Source organism: Salvelinus namaycush, chromosome 38 (genome assembly GCF_016432855.1).
Source record: "Salvelinus namaycush isolate Seneca chromosome 38, SaNama_1.0, whole genome shotgun sequence".
Classification (NCBI taxonomy): Eukaryota; Metazoa; Chordata; class Actinopteri; order Salmoniformes; family Salmonidae; genus Salvelinus; species Salvelinus namaycush.
Genome location: NC_052344.1, coordinates 23,388,160 through 23,403,374, shown reverse-complemented (window position 1 = coordinate 23,403,374; position 15,215 = coordinate 23,388,160). Strand labels below are relative to the sequence as shown.

The 15,215-nt window shown below is 45.9% G+C and overlaps 1 protein-coding gene across 2 annotated transcripts in view; it reads left to right on the top strand.

The window, feature by feature from the left end:
* LOC120032290 (ATP-binding cassette sub-family C member 9-like) overlaps nt 1-15,215 on the top strand; it is a 62,205-nt gene that overhangs the window by 43,895 nt on the left and 3,095 nt on the right. For both annotated transcript variants that reach the window (XM_038978306.1, XM_038978305.1), the window contains exons 33-38: nt 4,164-4,294; nt 7,030-7,108; nt 9,460-9,568; nt 11,908-12,011; nt 13,947-14,080; nt 15,087-15,149. In XM_038978306.1, the coding sequence (XP_038834234.1) occupies nt 4,164-4,294; nt 7,030-7,108; nt 9,460-9,568; nt 11,908-12,011; nt 13,947-14,080; nt 15,087-15,149 (620 nt within the window). The remainder of the gene's footprint in view (nt 1-4,163; nt 4,295-7,029; nt 7,109-9,459; nt 9,569-11,907; nt 12,012-13,946; nt 14,081-15,086; nt 15,150-15,215) is intronic.

Below are 15,215 nucleotides of genomic sequence, written 5' to 3'. Positions count from 1 at the left end.
GGTAATGGAATCCTGCTGAAACACACAGTCAATAGAACAGGGTAATGGAATCCTGCTGAAACACACAGTCAATAGAACAGGGTAATGGAATCCTGCTGAAACACAGTCAATAGAACAGGGTAATGGAATCCTGCTGAAACACACAGTCAATAGAACAGGGTAATGGAATCCTGCTGAAACACAGTCAATAGAACAGGGTAATGGAATCCTGCTGAAACACAGTCAATAGAACAGGGTAATGGAATCCTGCTGAAACACACAGTCAATAGAACAGGGTAATGGAATCCTGCTGAAACACACAGTCAATAGAACAGGGTAATGGAATCCTGCTGAAACACACAGTCAATAGAACAGGGTAATGGAATCCTGCTGAAACACACAGTCAATAGAACAGGGTAATGGAATCCTGCTGAAACACACAGTCAATAGAACAGGGTAATGGAATCTTGCTGAAACACACAGTCAATAGAACAGGGTAATGGAATCCTGCTGAAACACACAGTCAATAGAACAGGGTAATGGAATCCTGCTGAAACACACAGTCAATAGAACAGGGTAATGGAATCCTGCTGAAACACACAGTCAATAGAACAGGGTAATGGAATCCTGCTGAAACACACAGTCAATAGAACAGGGTAATGGAATCCTGCTGAAACACACAGTCAATAGAACAGGGTAATGGAATCCTGCTGAAACACACAGTCAATAGAACAGGGTAATGGAATACTGCTGAAACACACAGTTCAAAATATGATCATCGTCTCTGCTCACGCTATTTGAAAAGTCCCTCACAAAATGAAATCCATAGATGTTCAACTAAGCACTGTCCCATGACAGACTGTAGCTGGCCAGTGTGCTGCACAATTTGGTTCTGTGTTCCGAGATCAAATTAAATAAAATACAATTGTATTTGTCACATGCGCCGAATACAACAGGTGTAGACTTTACAGTGAAATGTTTACTTACAAGCCCTTAACCAACAATGCAGTTAAGAAGAATACCTACAAAAATAAGAAATGAAAGTAACAAATAATTAAAGAGCAGCAGTAAAATAACAATAGCGAGGCTTTATACAGATTAAGTCTATAGTAAAGGGGCAGCAGGTAGCCTAACAGCGAGGATGGCTCAACATAGTCTAGGCTTCTACACATCTATAAGGACTATATTTAAAAATCCATGGCAATAAAACAGTCAAGCGCACAGGGCAACAATCTGACAGTATGGTAATGTCTTTAGATTTACAGTGTGGGGCAGAACGACCTGACACAGACAGTGTTTCTCCTCCCGAATTCCAACATCATTTCTCTAGTGTGTCTCTGTGGAGTTTACAATAGTCCCGTTACGGGTCTCCTTCCAAAGCAACATCGAGGTTTATGTGATGTGCTGTTGCCATGGCGATGTTAAAAAGAAGAGAAGGGGTCATGTCTCATGGGAGAGGAAGATAAGAGGGCTAGAACTAAGGGAGGAGGGGGGAGAGTTATTGGGGAACAACTAGGAGGTGAGATTGAAGAGGGAGGAGAGGAGAAGGAGGAGCAGGAGGGAGAGAGTTCTTGTGGAACAACGAGGAGGTGGGATTGAAGAGGGAGGAGAGGAGGAGGAGAGGGAGGAGAGCTTCTTGAGGAGGAAGAGATGGATGAGAGGGAGGAGAGAGTCCCCCATCTCTAGAGCCGTGGCCCTGCTAGAGTCCTGTGGTCAAAGCACCCCTGCCAGAGTGGGCTGTCCTCCTACACTGTGACGTAATGGAAAGTTTGGCCCTGATAGCAATACAACGATAATGAGTGGAGCTTGTCCAAGCAACGAGCTGTCATCTTGCCCTGTTTTATCATCCTTCCCTTTGATTCATTTAGTCCTTTTGTTTCCTCTGCGTCCGTTCGAAGCTCTTAAGTCATGAGGAGAACCACCAACCCTTATTTTAAGGACTGCATGCCTGGTTTTAGCAGTAAAACACAGACTACTTTTGAAGTAGCTAAATGCTGCAGTCTAAACAGACCAGAGCCTGGTCACAGTAGGAAGAGTGGTCCTGAGTAGCACTTAGGGCACCACTTTTGACAAAGAGACCTCTGTTTACTGCATCGTCAGTTGTGTGACTGTCCCCAAATTCACTACTCTATGACTGTCCTGGATGTCCTACTGTATGACTGTCCTGGATGTACTACTGTATGACTGTCCTGGATGTCCAACTGTATGACTGCCCTGGATGTCCAACTGTATGACTGTCCTGGATGTCCTACTGTATGACTGTCCTGGATGTCCAACTGTATGACTGTCCTGGATGTACTACTGTATGACTGTCCTGGATGTCCTACTGTATGACTGTCCTGGATGTCCTACTGTATGACTGTCCTGGATGTACTACTGTATGACTGTCCTGGATGTCCAACTGTATGACTGCCCTGGATGTCCAACTGTATGACTGTCCTGGATGTACTACTGTATAACTGTCCTGGATGTCCAACTGTATGACTGTCCTGGATGTACAACTGTATGACTGTCCTGGATGTACTACTGTGTGACTGTCCTGGATGTCCTACTGTAACACTGTCCTGGATGTACTACTGTATGACTGTCCTGGATGTACTACTGAAACACAGTCCTGGATGTCCAACTGTATGACTGTCCTGGATGTCCAACTGTATGACTGTCCTGGATGTCCAACTGTATGACTGTCCTGGATGTCCAACTGTATGACTGTCCTGGATGTCCAACTGTATGACTGTCCTGGGTGTCCAACCGTATGACTGTCCTGGATGTCCAACTGTATGACTGTCCTGGATGTCCTACTGTATGACTGTCCTGGATGTATTACTGTATGACTGTCCTGGATGTCCAACTGTATGACTGTCCTGGATGTCCTACTGTATGACTGTCCTGGATGTCCAACTGTATGACTGTCCTGGATGTCCTACTGTATGACTGTCCTGGATGTCCTATTGTATGACTGTCCTGGATGTCCTATTGTATGACTGTCCTGGATGTCCAACTGTATGACTGTTCTGGATGTCCTACTGTATGACTGTCCTGGATGTCCTATTGTATGACTGTCCTGGATGTCCAACTATGACTGTCCTGGATGTTCTACTGTATGACTGTCCTGGATGTCCTACTGTATGACTGTCCTGGATGTCCAACTGTATGACTGTCCTGGATGTCCAACTGTATGACTGTGCTGGATGTCCTACTGTATGACTGTGCTGGATGTCCTACTGTATGACTGTCCTGGATGTCCAACTGTATGACTGTCCTGGATGCTCTACTGTATGACTGTGCTGGATGTCCTACTGTATGACTGTCCTGGATGTACTACTGTATGACTGTCCTGGATGCTCTACTGTATGACTGTCCTGGATGCTCTACTGTATGACTGTCCTGGATGCTCTACTGTATGACTGTGCTGGATGTCCTACTGTATGACTGTCCTGGATGTTCTACTGTATGACTGTGCTGGATGTCCTACTGTATGACTGTCCTGGATGTACTACTGTATGACTGTCCTGGATGCTCTACTGTATGACTGTCCTGGATGTCCTACTGTATGACTGTCCTGGATGTCCTACTGTATGACTGTCCTGGATGCTCTACTGTATGACTGTCCTGGATGCTTTACTGTATGACTGTCCTGGATGCTCTACTGTATGACTGTGCTGGATGTACTACTGTATGACTGTCCTGGATGCTCTACTGTATGACTGTGCTGGATGTACTACTGTATGACTGTCCTGGATGCTCTACTGTATGACTGTCCTGGATGCTCTACTGTATGACTGTCCTGGATGTACTACTGTATGACTGTGCTGGATGTACTACTGTATGACTGTCCTGGATGCTCTACTGTATGACTGTCCTGGATGCTCTACTGTATGACTGTCCTGGATGTACTACTGTATGACTGTCCTGGATGCTCTACTGTATGACTGTGCTGGATGCTCTACTGTATGACTGTGCTGGATGCTCTACTGTATGACTGTCCTGGATGCTCTACTGTATGACTGTGCTGGATGTCCTACTGTATGTGTTATTGTGCCGTAGGCTATAACTAGGGCCCAGAGTTTTTCTGTTCCTGTCAAGGAAAAACTGCTATCCCTAGTTATTGTGTGTGATCACAGTATATAATTACACATCTCATTCATGTTTTGTTAATGGTGGACTATATGTGTTCTGTCCAGATACCTCCCAGGTCCCCGAGGACTGGCCCCAGCACGGTGAGATAAAGATCCAGGATCTGTGTGTCCGTTACGACCCCCTTCTGAAGCCTGTCCTCAAACACGTTAATGCCTACATCAACCCCGGACAGAAGGTAAGTAACAGCCCTGTGTCTTAACGCGACTGTGAGATGGCCCCTTGTTGCTGTAGCTTCAATAAAGATCACATTTAGGGAGCTAAGCAACCCTGGGCAGAAGGTAAGTCACACCCGCTCACAGAGCCCTCCCCTTAACGCAACTGTGACTTCACACGTTGTTCCTGACTATATCGCTGAATAAAGATCACAAAGCAGTGAAAAGCAAGCGGACGTTTACTTTCTGTTTGAATCACAGCCCTGTGCCTAAACTCAACTGTGTGTTGACACATAGTGAAGAAACGTACTAGTTGGTCGCGGCGACTCCGTGTGGCGTACGTCTTACAGCTTTCGGCACATACACGTCCGTTCTCTCAGGGCAGTGTTACTGTACCTCAGCAGACTCCTGCTATCTGACCTGATGAGGCTGCTTCACTTCTGCTGTGAGGAGCCTGAATGCAGATACACAGGGAGAGAGAGAATCCAGTCCAGAGCAGAGAAGCAGAGATACAGAGCTACTAGAACTCCTGCTGAGACCGTGTTCTTCAGTCCTGGTCCTAGAGAGACACGGGTTGTGCAGGCTTTTGATCCAGCCCAGTACCAACACACCACAGGAGGTTGGTGGCACCTTAATTGGGGAGGACGGGCTCGTGGTAACGGCTGGAGCGGAACAGGTAGAATGGTATCAAATACATCAAACACATGGTTTGATGCCATTCCATTCACTCCATTCCAGCCATTATTATGAGCCGTCCTCCCCTCAGCAGCCTCCACTGCAACACACATTATTCAAAAGATTGAGTAGTTCATGGAGCCCTTGACTTGTTGAATCAGGTGTGTTAGTTCATGCTGGGCTGGAACAATAGCCAGGACTGAAGTAGGTGTTCTAGTATCTCTCTTTGACGCCGTGCTCTGTAAGCAGGGCTGGATATTAGGGATCTCTCTATCTGTGTATCTGTGAGTGCTCTGTAAGCAGGGTTGGATATTAGTGATCTCTCTATCTGTGTATCTGTGAGTGCTCTGTAATCAGGGCTGGATATTAGGTATCTCTCTATCTGTGTATCTGTGAGTGCTCTGTAAGCAGGGCTGGATATTAGGGATCTCTCTATCTGTGTATCTGTGAGTGCTCTGTAACCAGGGCTGGATATTAGGGATCTCTCTGTGTATCTGTGAGTGCTCTGTAAGCAGGGCTGGATATTAGGGATCTCTCTATCTGTGTATCTGTGAGTGCTCTGTAAGCAGGGCTGGATATTATGGATCTCTCTATCTGTGTATCTGTGAGTGCTCTGTAAGCAGGGCTGGATATTAGGGATCTCTCTATCTGTGTATCGGTGAGTGCTCTGTAAGCAGGGCTGGATATTAGGGATCTCTCTATCTGTGTATCTGTGAGTGCTCTGTAAGCAGGGCTGGATATTAGGGATCTCTCTATCTGTGTATCTGTGAGTGCTCTGTAAGCAGGGCTGGATATTAGGTATCTCTCTATCTGTGTATCTGTGAGTGCTCTGTAAGCAGGGCTGGATATTAGGGATCTCTCTATCTGTGAGTGCTCTGTAAGCAGGGCTGGATATTAGGGATCTCTCTATCTGTGTATCTGTGAGTGCTCTGTAAGCAGGGCTGGATATTAGGGATCTCTCTATCTGTGTATCTGTGAGTGCTCTGTAAGCAGGGCTGGATATTAGGGATCTCTCTATCTGTGTATCTGTGAGTGCTCTGTAAGCAGGGCTGGATATTAGGTATCTCTCTATCTGTGTGTCTGTGAGTGCTCTGTAAGCAGGGCTGGATATTAGGGATCTCTCTATCTGTGTATCTGTGAGTGCTCTGTAAGCAGGGCTGGATATTAGGTATCTCTCTGTGTATCTGTGAGTGCTCTGTAAGCAGGGCTGTATATTAGGGATCTCTCTATCTGTGTATCTGTGAGTGCTCTGTAAGCAGGGCTGGATATCAGGGATCTCTCTATCTGTGTCTGTGAGTGTTTTATAAGCAGGGCTGGTTAATATGTATCTCTATATATGTATCTGTGAGTGTTTTATAAGCAGGGCTGGTTAATATGTATCTCTATATCTGTATCTGTGAGTGTTTTATAAGCAGGGCTGGATATTAGGTATCTCTATATCTGTGCATCAGTAACGGTGTCTTATAAGCATTCCAGGGCTGGATATTATGACTGGAAGAGCATGATGAGGTTAGTGTCTCCTGTTGAGCATCAAGTTCTACAGCCTCCCTGTATTCCCCTTTTAATCTGACTCAGTTTAGGTATCACATTAATCCTCATATACTCAAACATCTTAAATCTGGGGATATAAACCTTTAGTAGAGAGGCCTGGCTGTGTGTGTGGCTGTGTGTGTGTGGTGTCTGACCCAATGAGAGAACACGTGAGTGTGGAACTGTGTAATTCGGTCCAGATCTAAGAATAGTAATGTATTGTGGTTGTGTGTGAGGCTGACCGCTTGTTTATGGGTAGCTCCATTTTATACAGTAACTACACTGTCAAAAATACAATCCTCTTGTTTTTAAGGTCATTTACTGGCAGTGTTAGTTACTGAAAAAAAGGGACACTATGTTACTGTAAACTTTACAGTAATGTACTGTTAAATTAAAGTTTCTGTAGGACTCTGAGTTTTACCTTGTGAAGAAAAACTCCTAGTCTTGTTCATGAGAGTAGAGGGCCAAGCTGTGACAGATTGTGTCTCCCACTGGCATGTAATGACTGTTTAATAACTAATCAATCCCCTCTTTCTCCCTCTCCTCTCTCTAGGTGGGCATCTGTGGACGCACAGGAAGTGGAAAGTCCTCCCTCTCTCTGGCCTTCTTCAATATGGTCGACGTGTTTGAAGGTTAGTCTCTCTCTCCTGTGATTCAGGTGTAGGAGGCCTCTGAAGCTGTGGACAGGAGCCTTGATGCTCAGGCCTAGCACTCGTTACACAGCTCCCTCATAGTGACTGTCTGTTTTTATTTTACAGTAGATTGAAAAAAGTGGTTGTACAAAACCCTCTCACAGTGCTCCTCACAGTCCTCCTCACAGTCCTCCTCACAGTCCTCCTCACAGGCCCCCCGACTCTTTTTCAGTAGTGAAGTGCTAGTGGACATAATATAACTATGGTGACTGCAACCAAACGCTGACACCAAAGGTCAAACTATTTCCTTGACTTTCCTGTCCCAAAGTGCCCTTTCAAAAGTCAGAGGGGGCTGATGTTATAATATGGTAGTTAGTCTGAGTGGAGCTGTGTTTATTCTCATCTGATAAAGGGAAATAGGTCCTCTGCTGAAATCCATAGCCTCCTTTTAGTTTCCTCTGTTTACACAGCACGGCCCTGTGGTCACTGTCATCCTGACATCCTATGATGACGTCATATTTAGTTGTCCTTTGTACACATCTTTCTGCAGGGGGCCTGTTATTGTTAGTAAGCATATCTCCAGCCTCTGGCCAAATGTCATAAATAGAATAATCCAAACATAATGTTCTGGATTTATTTTCCTACGTTGAACATCAGTTTGTCAGAATCCACTGATAAACAATCATATGATAATATTCAGGTTTTACTCTGTCTGAATAATCTTTGTATTTCCACCGCTCCTAGTCAGCCAATTCAGACAGACCTGTCTTTCACCAAACCCAACAATACATGCTCTCTTTTTCCACACGAGCACTGCTGCCGCAGACAAATGTATTTTACTTAACAATGAATTAAGACACATATTTGTTACCAGTGTCCCCTTATAAAGGCAGAGGGAGCGAGCTTGAACACTACGATGTTGACTGTAGTCGTACTAATAGACTCGCCAGTGGACATTCTTGGGAAGATAATGTCCCCAGAAATAGACTAAATAAATAGAGTAGAAACGTGAAATATGTTCAGTGAGTAATGATAATAAATGGGATGTTCAGCTTACTTGTGTATTCTTCTACAATATACAGAACAGAATGGCATCAACAACCAGACCATATATGCTTTGATGCTCTCTCTCTCTCTGTATCTCTCACTCTCTCTCTGTCTGTCTGTATCGCTCTCTTTCGCTCGCTCTTTATCTATCTCTCTCTCTGTCTCTGTCTCTGTCTGTATCTCTCTCTCTGTCTCTGTCTGTATCTCTCAATTCAATTCAATTCAATTCAAGGGGCTTTATTGGCATGGGAAACATGTGTTAACATTGCCAAAGCAAGTGAGGTAGATATTATACAAAAGTGAAATAAACAATACAAATTAACAGTAAACATTACACATACAGAAGTTTCAAAACAATAAAGACATTACAAATGTCATATTATATATATACAGTGTTGTAACAATGTACAAATGGTTAAAGCACACAAGTTAAGATAAATAAGCATAAATATGGGTTGTATTTACAATGGTGTTTGTTCTTCACTGGTTGCCCTTTTCTTGTGACAACAGGTCACAAATCTTGCTGCTGTGATGGCACACTGTGGAATTTCACCCAGTAGATATGGGAGTTTATCAAAATTTGATTTGTTTTCGAATTCTTTGTGGATCTGTGTAATCTGAGGGAAATATGTGTCTCTAATATGGTCATACATTGGGCAGGAGGTTAGGAAGTGCATCTCAGTTTCCACCTCATTTTGTGGGCAGTGAGCACATAGCCTGTCTTCTCTTGAGAGCCATGTCTGCCTACGGCGGCCTTTCTCAATAGCAAGGCTATGCTCACTGAGTCTGTACATAGTCAAAGCTTTCCTTAAGTTTGGGTCAGTCACAGTGGTCAGGTATTCTGCCACAGTGTACTCTCTGTTTAGGGCCAAATAGCATTCTAATTTGCTCTGTTTTTTTGTTAATTCTTTCCAATGTGTCAAGTAATTATCTTTTTGTTTTCTCATGATTTGGTTGGGTCTAATTGTGCTGTTGTCTATGTCTGTATCTCTCTCTGTCTCTGTCTGTATCTCTCTCTGCCTCTCTGTCTGTATCTCTCTCTCTCTCTCTCTGTCTGTATCTCTCTCTCTCTGTCTGTATCTCTCTCTCTCTCTGTGACTGTATCTCGCTCTCTCTCTGTCTGTATCTCTCTCTCTCTCTGTCTGTATCTCTCTGTCTCTCTGTCTGTATCTCTCTCTGTCTCTCTGTCTGTATCTCTCTCTCTCTGTCTCTCTGTCTGTATCTCTCTCTCTGTCTGTATCTCTCTCTCTCTCTGTCTCTGTCTGTATCTCTCTCTCTGTCTCTCTCTCTGTATCTCCTCTCAGGGCGGATCATCATTGATGGTATAGACATCTGTAAGCTGCCCCTCCAGACCCTGAGGTCTCGTCTGTCCATCATCCTCCAGGACCCGGTGCTGTTCAGTGGATCCATCCGGTACGTCGGCTACGTGTAGAACCTTAGAATGTTAGAACCCTTACCAGGACACTGTACGTGCAGTGTAGAACCTTAGAATGTTAGAACCCTTACCAGGACACTGTACGTGCAGTGAAGAACCAGGTGTGTGTGTCTGTGTGAGAGACAGCTCGTGTGTGTGTGAGCCAGTGTGTACGTGCAGTAAAGAACCAGGTGTGTGTGTGTCTGTGTGAGAGACAGCCTGTGTGTGTGTGAGCCAGTGTGTACATGCAGTGAAGAACCAGGTGTGTGTGTGTGTGAGAGCCAGTTTGTGTGCGTGTGAGCCAGTGTGTACGTGCAGTGAAGAACCAGGTGTGTGTGTCTGTGTGAGAGCCAGCCAGTGTGTACGTGCAGTGAAGAACCAGGTGTGTGGGTGTCTGTGTGAGAGCCAGCCAGTGTGTGTGTGAGCCAGTGTGTACGTGCAGTGAAGAACCAGGTGTGTGTGTGTCTGTGTGAGAGCCAGTCTGTGTGTGTGTGAGCCAGTGTGTACATGCAGTGAAGAACCAGGTGTGTGTGTGTGTCTGTGTGAGAGCCAGTCAGTGTGTGTGTGAGCCAGTGTGTACTTGCAGAACGTTAGAACCAAGATACTGGGTCAGGACCACGTGCTCTGGCTGTTGACAATCACAGACATGCACACAAGAACGCACCCAGAAGCTGACATAAGAGACACATTATTGCGAGCACACACACACACACACACACACAGAGGCAGTGAAGGATCCAGTGTAACACAAACAGACAAGGCCAATAAACAGTAACTTCCTCATGTCTCTCAGTGGAGAAATAGATCAGTAAATTATAATAAATGTATAATCAATGGCACCTTTGTTTCCACACAGCGACTGCCATGAGGACTACAGTGTTGTGGTTTAGGAAGTTGAACAGATAACTGTCTGCCTACACACGGGTAGAAAACAACTTTACTGTACTATGATATATTGTTCAGAAGACAATAACAGGACAGTAACAGTGGGCCTAATTCAGTTCACTTTATGAAGTAAAAATTAACATAAACAAATGTTTGTTTGGTTAAAATATGAAACTCCTCAGCAGACGTCATGAAAGTTCATCCCGCTCCCAGGACATTGGATAGTCTCTCTCTCTCTCTCTCTCTCTCTCTCTCTCTCTCTCTCTCTCTCTCTCTCTCTCTCTCTCTCTCTCTCTCTCTCTCTCTCTCTCTCTCTCTCTCTCTCTCTCTCTCTCTCTCTCTCTCTCTCTCTCTCTCTCTCTCTCTCTCTCTCTCTCTCTCTCTCTCTCTCTCTCTCTCTCTCTCTCTCTCTCTCTCTCTCTCTCTCTCTCTCTCTCTCTCTCTCTCTCTCTCTCTCTCTCTCTCTCTCTCTCTCTCTCTCTCTGTAGTGTCACAGCTTGAAGATGTTTGGAGTATTAGCAGATTACTGAGCTGCTGTGTTTGTTATAAAACACAAAGATCATGTGGTGTTTATTTAGAAAGACGTTCTTGTCCCGATAAGAAATAACGACCCATCCAATGTGGCAGTAAGTGAGAGGACCGTGCGTTGAGCCAGCCCGTTGCCATGGCGATGTTTACATGAACAGAGGCCTTGGGTGATTGGTCCTACAATAACACTGTGCCGATGGCAGTTAGAGAGAGACAGCCAGAGCTACTATAGATGCCTCACCATGGTTAAGCATGGCCACATCATTAGACCCAGTGGAACAGTTGTAGTACGAGATAGTGTGGTAGTGAGTGAGGATTCCCTCTGGCTGTGTGCTGCGGGAGTTTTAGCTAAGAGGATGGGCCCCAGTCCAAACACTGAGCCATTGCCTGTTATGGTCATCCACAGACAGTAGTGGGTTCTCTCTCTCCTGCCTGGTCTCTCCCTGTCTGTTTGTCTCTCTCTTCCTCTCTCTCTCTCTCTCTCTCTCTCTGTCCCTCTCTCTCTCTCTCTCTCTCTGTCTCTCTCTCTTTCTCTCTGTCCCTCTCTGTCCCTCTCTCCGTCCCTCTCTGTCTCTCTCTTTCTCTCTCTCTCTCTCTCTCTCTCTCTCTCTCTCTCTCTCTCTCTCTCTGTCACTCTCTGTCACTCTCTGTCTCTCTCTCTGTCTCTCTCTCTGTATTTCAGATAGTACCTGTACTGATGTCATGTCTCCCTGGCAGGTTTAACCTGGACCCAGATAGTACCTGTACTGATGTCATGTCTCCCTGGCAGGTTTAACCTGGACCCAGATAGTACCTGTACTGATGTCATGTCTCCCTGGCAGGTTTAACCTGGACCCAGATAGTACCTGTACTGATGTAATGTCTCCCTGGCAGGTTTAACCTGGACCCAGATAGTACCTGTACTGATGTCATGTCTCCCTGGCAGGTTTAACCTGGACCCAGAACGTACCTGTACTGATGACAGACTGTGGGAGGCGCTAGAAATCGCCCAGCTGAAGAACATGGTCAAAGGCCTTTCTGGGGGACTGGGTATGTGTCTGCCTGCCTGTCTGTCTGCCTGCCTGTCTGCCTGTCTGACTGTCTGACTGTCTGTCTGGCTGTCTGTCTGACTGTCACATCTAGGGCTGTAATACGGGGAATCCTACAACTGGGATTTGGGGAAAGTGTTTGGAATTTGGCAACCTACAACCACACAATCTGGAAACCTACAACAACACAATCTGGCCACCTGCAACCTCACAATCTGGCAACCTCCAACTACACAATCTGGCCATGTACAATCACACAATCTGGCAACCTGCAACCACACAATCTAGCAACCTCCAACTACACAATCTGGCCACCTACAACCTCACAATCTGGCAGCCTCCAACCACACAATCTGGCAACCTCAAACCACACAATCTGGCCACCACAATCTGGCAACCTCCAACCACAAAATCTGGCAACCTCCAACCACACAATCTGGCCACCTCCAACCACACAATCTGGCCACCTACAACCACACAATCTGGCCACCTACAACCACACAATCTGGCCACTTTCAACCACACAATCTGACCACTTCCAACCACACAATCTGGCAACCTCCAACCACACAATCTGGCCACCTCCAACCACACAATCTGACCACCTCCAACCACAAAATCTGGCCACCTCCAACCACACAATCTGGCCACTTCCAACCACACAATCTGGCCACCTACAACCACACAATCTGGCCACCTCCAACCACACAATCTGACCACTTCCAACCACACTATCTGGCCACCTCCAACCACACAATCTGGCCACCTCCAACCACACAATCTGGCCACCTCCAACCACACAATCTGGCCACCTCCAACCACACAATCTGGCCACTTCCAACCACACAATCTGGCCACTTCCAACCACACAATCTGGCCACTTCCAACCACACAATCTGGCCACTTCCAACCACACAATCTGGCCACCTACAACCACACAATCTGGCCACCTCCAACCACACAATCTGACCACTTCCAACCACACTATCTGGCCACCTCCAACCACACAATCTGGCCACCTCCAACCACACAATCTGGCCACCTACAACCACACAATCTGGCCACCTCCAACCACACAATCTGACCACTTCCAACCACACTATCTGGCCACCTCCAACCACACAATCTGGCCACCTCCAACCACACAATCTGGCCACCTCCAACCACACAATCTGGCCACCTCCAACCACACAATCTGGCCACTTCCAACCACACAATCTGGCCACTTCCAACCACACAATCTGGCCACTTCCAACCACACAATCTGGCCACTTCCAACCACACAATCTGGCCACCTACAACCACACAATCTGGCCACCTCCAACCACACAATCTGGCCACCTCCAACCACACAATCTGGCCACTTCCAACCACACAATCTGGCCACTTCCAACCACACAATCTGGCCACTTCCAACCACACAATCTGGCCACTTCCAACCACACAATCTGGCCACCTACAACCACACAATCTGGCCACCTCCAACCACACAATCTGACCACTTCCAACCACACTATCTGGCCACCTCCAACCACACAATCTGGCCACCTCCAACCACACAATCTGGCCACCTCCAACCACACAATCTGGCCACCTCCAACCACACAATCTGGCCACTTCCAACCACACAATCTGGCCACTTCCAACCACACAATCTGGCCACTTCCAACCACACAATCTGGCCACTTCCAACCACACAATCTGACCACCTCCAACCACACAATCTTTTGGAAAGCATATTGGAGGGAAAAACTAATCAGAGAATATGCTTCTAAAATGTGAGGTTTCAGAAAGACGATTGCCTTAATAACAACTCTGTGTGTGTGTGTGTGTGTGTGTGTGTGTGTGTGTGTGTGTGTGTGTGTGTGTGTGTGTGTGTGTGTGTGTGTGTGTGTGTGTGTGTGTGTGTGTGTGTGTGTGTGTGTGTGTGTTCCAGACGCGGTGGTGACAGAGGGAGGGGAGAACTTCAGTGTGGGTCAGAGGCAGTTGTTCTGTCTGGCCAGAGCCTTCGTCAGGAAGAGCTCCATCCTCATTATGGACGAAGCCACCGCATCCATCGACATGGCAACGGTGAGCTCACACACCCTAACAGCCATGTACCCTCCATCACCAGCTCTTCAGTGACATTATGATCATATGTTTCCTTTTCCTTTTTTTACAGACAGATCTATGACATTACTTTCACCTCATATGGGTACAAACATAAAGCACAAGTATAATGTCAGAAACATTATGAAAACACAAACCAGACATCTTTATATTTGTCCTCCTATTACGGGTTTATTATTTGAGTTGCCAGGGTTACATATGCCATTCATTATTGAGCTCTGTACATAGAGGTTTGATCAATAGCAGCTTAGTTCAACTGTCGTACCCCATCAGAACCCAAAATATAACCTTGTTTTACTCCAATGTTTGTAAACGATGTAAATGTAAACAAACACTGTATAGCTTCAAAACATGTTTACAACTATAATGTTGATATCATGGATGGTCAGTCCTTGGTCCACAGCTCTGTCTATGTATTTGAGGGTGATTCCATCCTGAGGCTGGGAGAACACGTTATTCTTTCAGTTAAGGATTCTATCTTTAGGGGCCGTTAGGTTTCAGTCCGAGGACCGTCACTCTCCTCCAGCCTCTCAGGTTTCAGTCCGGAGGCATGCATAGTTCATAGCTCCAATCCCTGGCAGTTTATATATAAATTACTGGCAGTTTAAATATAGAGTGTGCGACTCTCTTTATTAGTTTTTTTATAGGGACAAGCAGGCCAACATCAATCTGAGGTCATTACGGTCACAGCCGTAGCATTAACCTTTGACCCTGACAGGTACACTCTATCAAACTACCATCACACTGATGCAGACAGCGAAGAGGGGACAGCACTCAGTGTAGTGACATTGCTGTGGAGTGTATATGGCTGTATCTAAGACTGTGCTCCAGATGACACACTATTCCCTATAAAGTGCACTAAGAGCCATAGGGCTCTTGTCAAAAGTAGGGCACTATGCAAGGAATAGGATGCCATTTGGTCCACGACCAAAAGAGCTGACCTACATGTCATTTCTCACCCCTATAGGAGAATGTCTTACAGAAGGTGGTGATGACAGCCTTCGCCGACCGAACAGTCGTCACTATTGCAGTAAGTCTGTTACAGCCTGTAGGTCATTAGGTGGAAAGGTCAGATCTGGAAGTTATTCTCTGTATA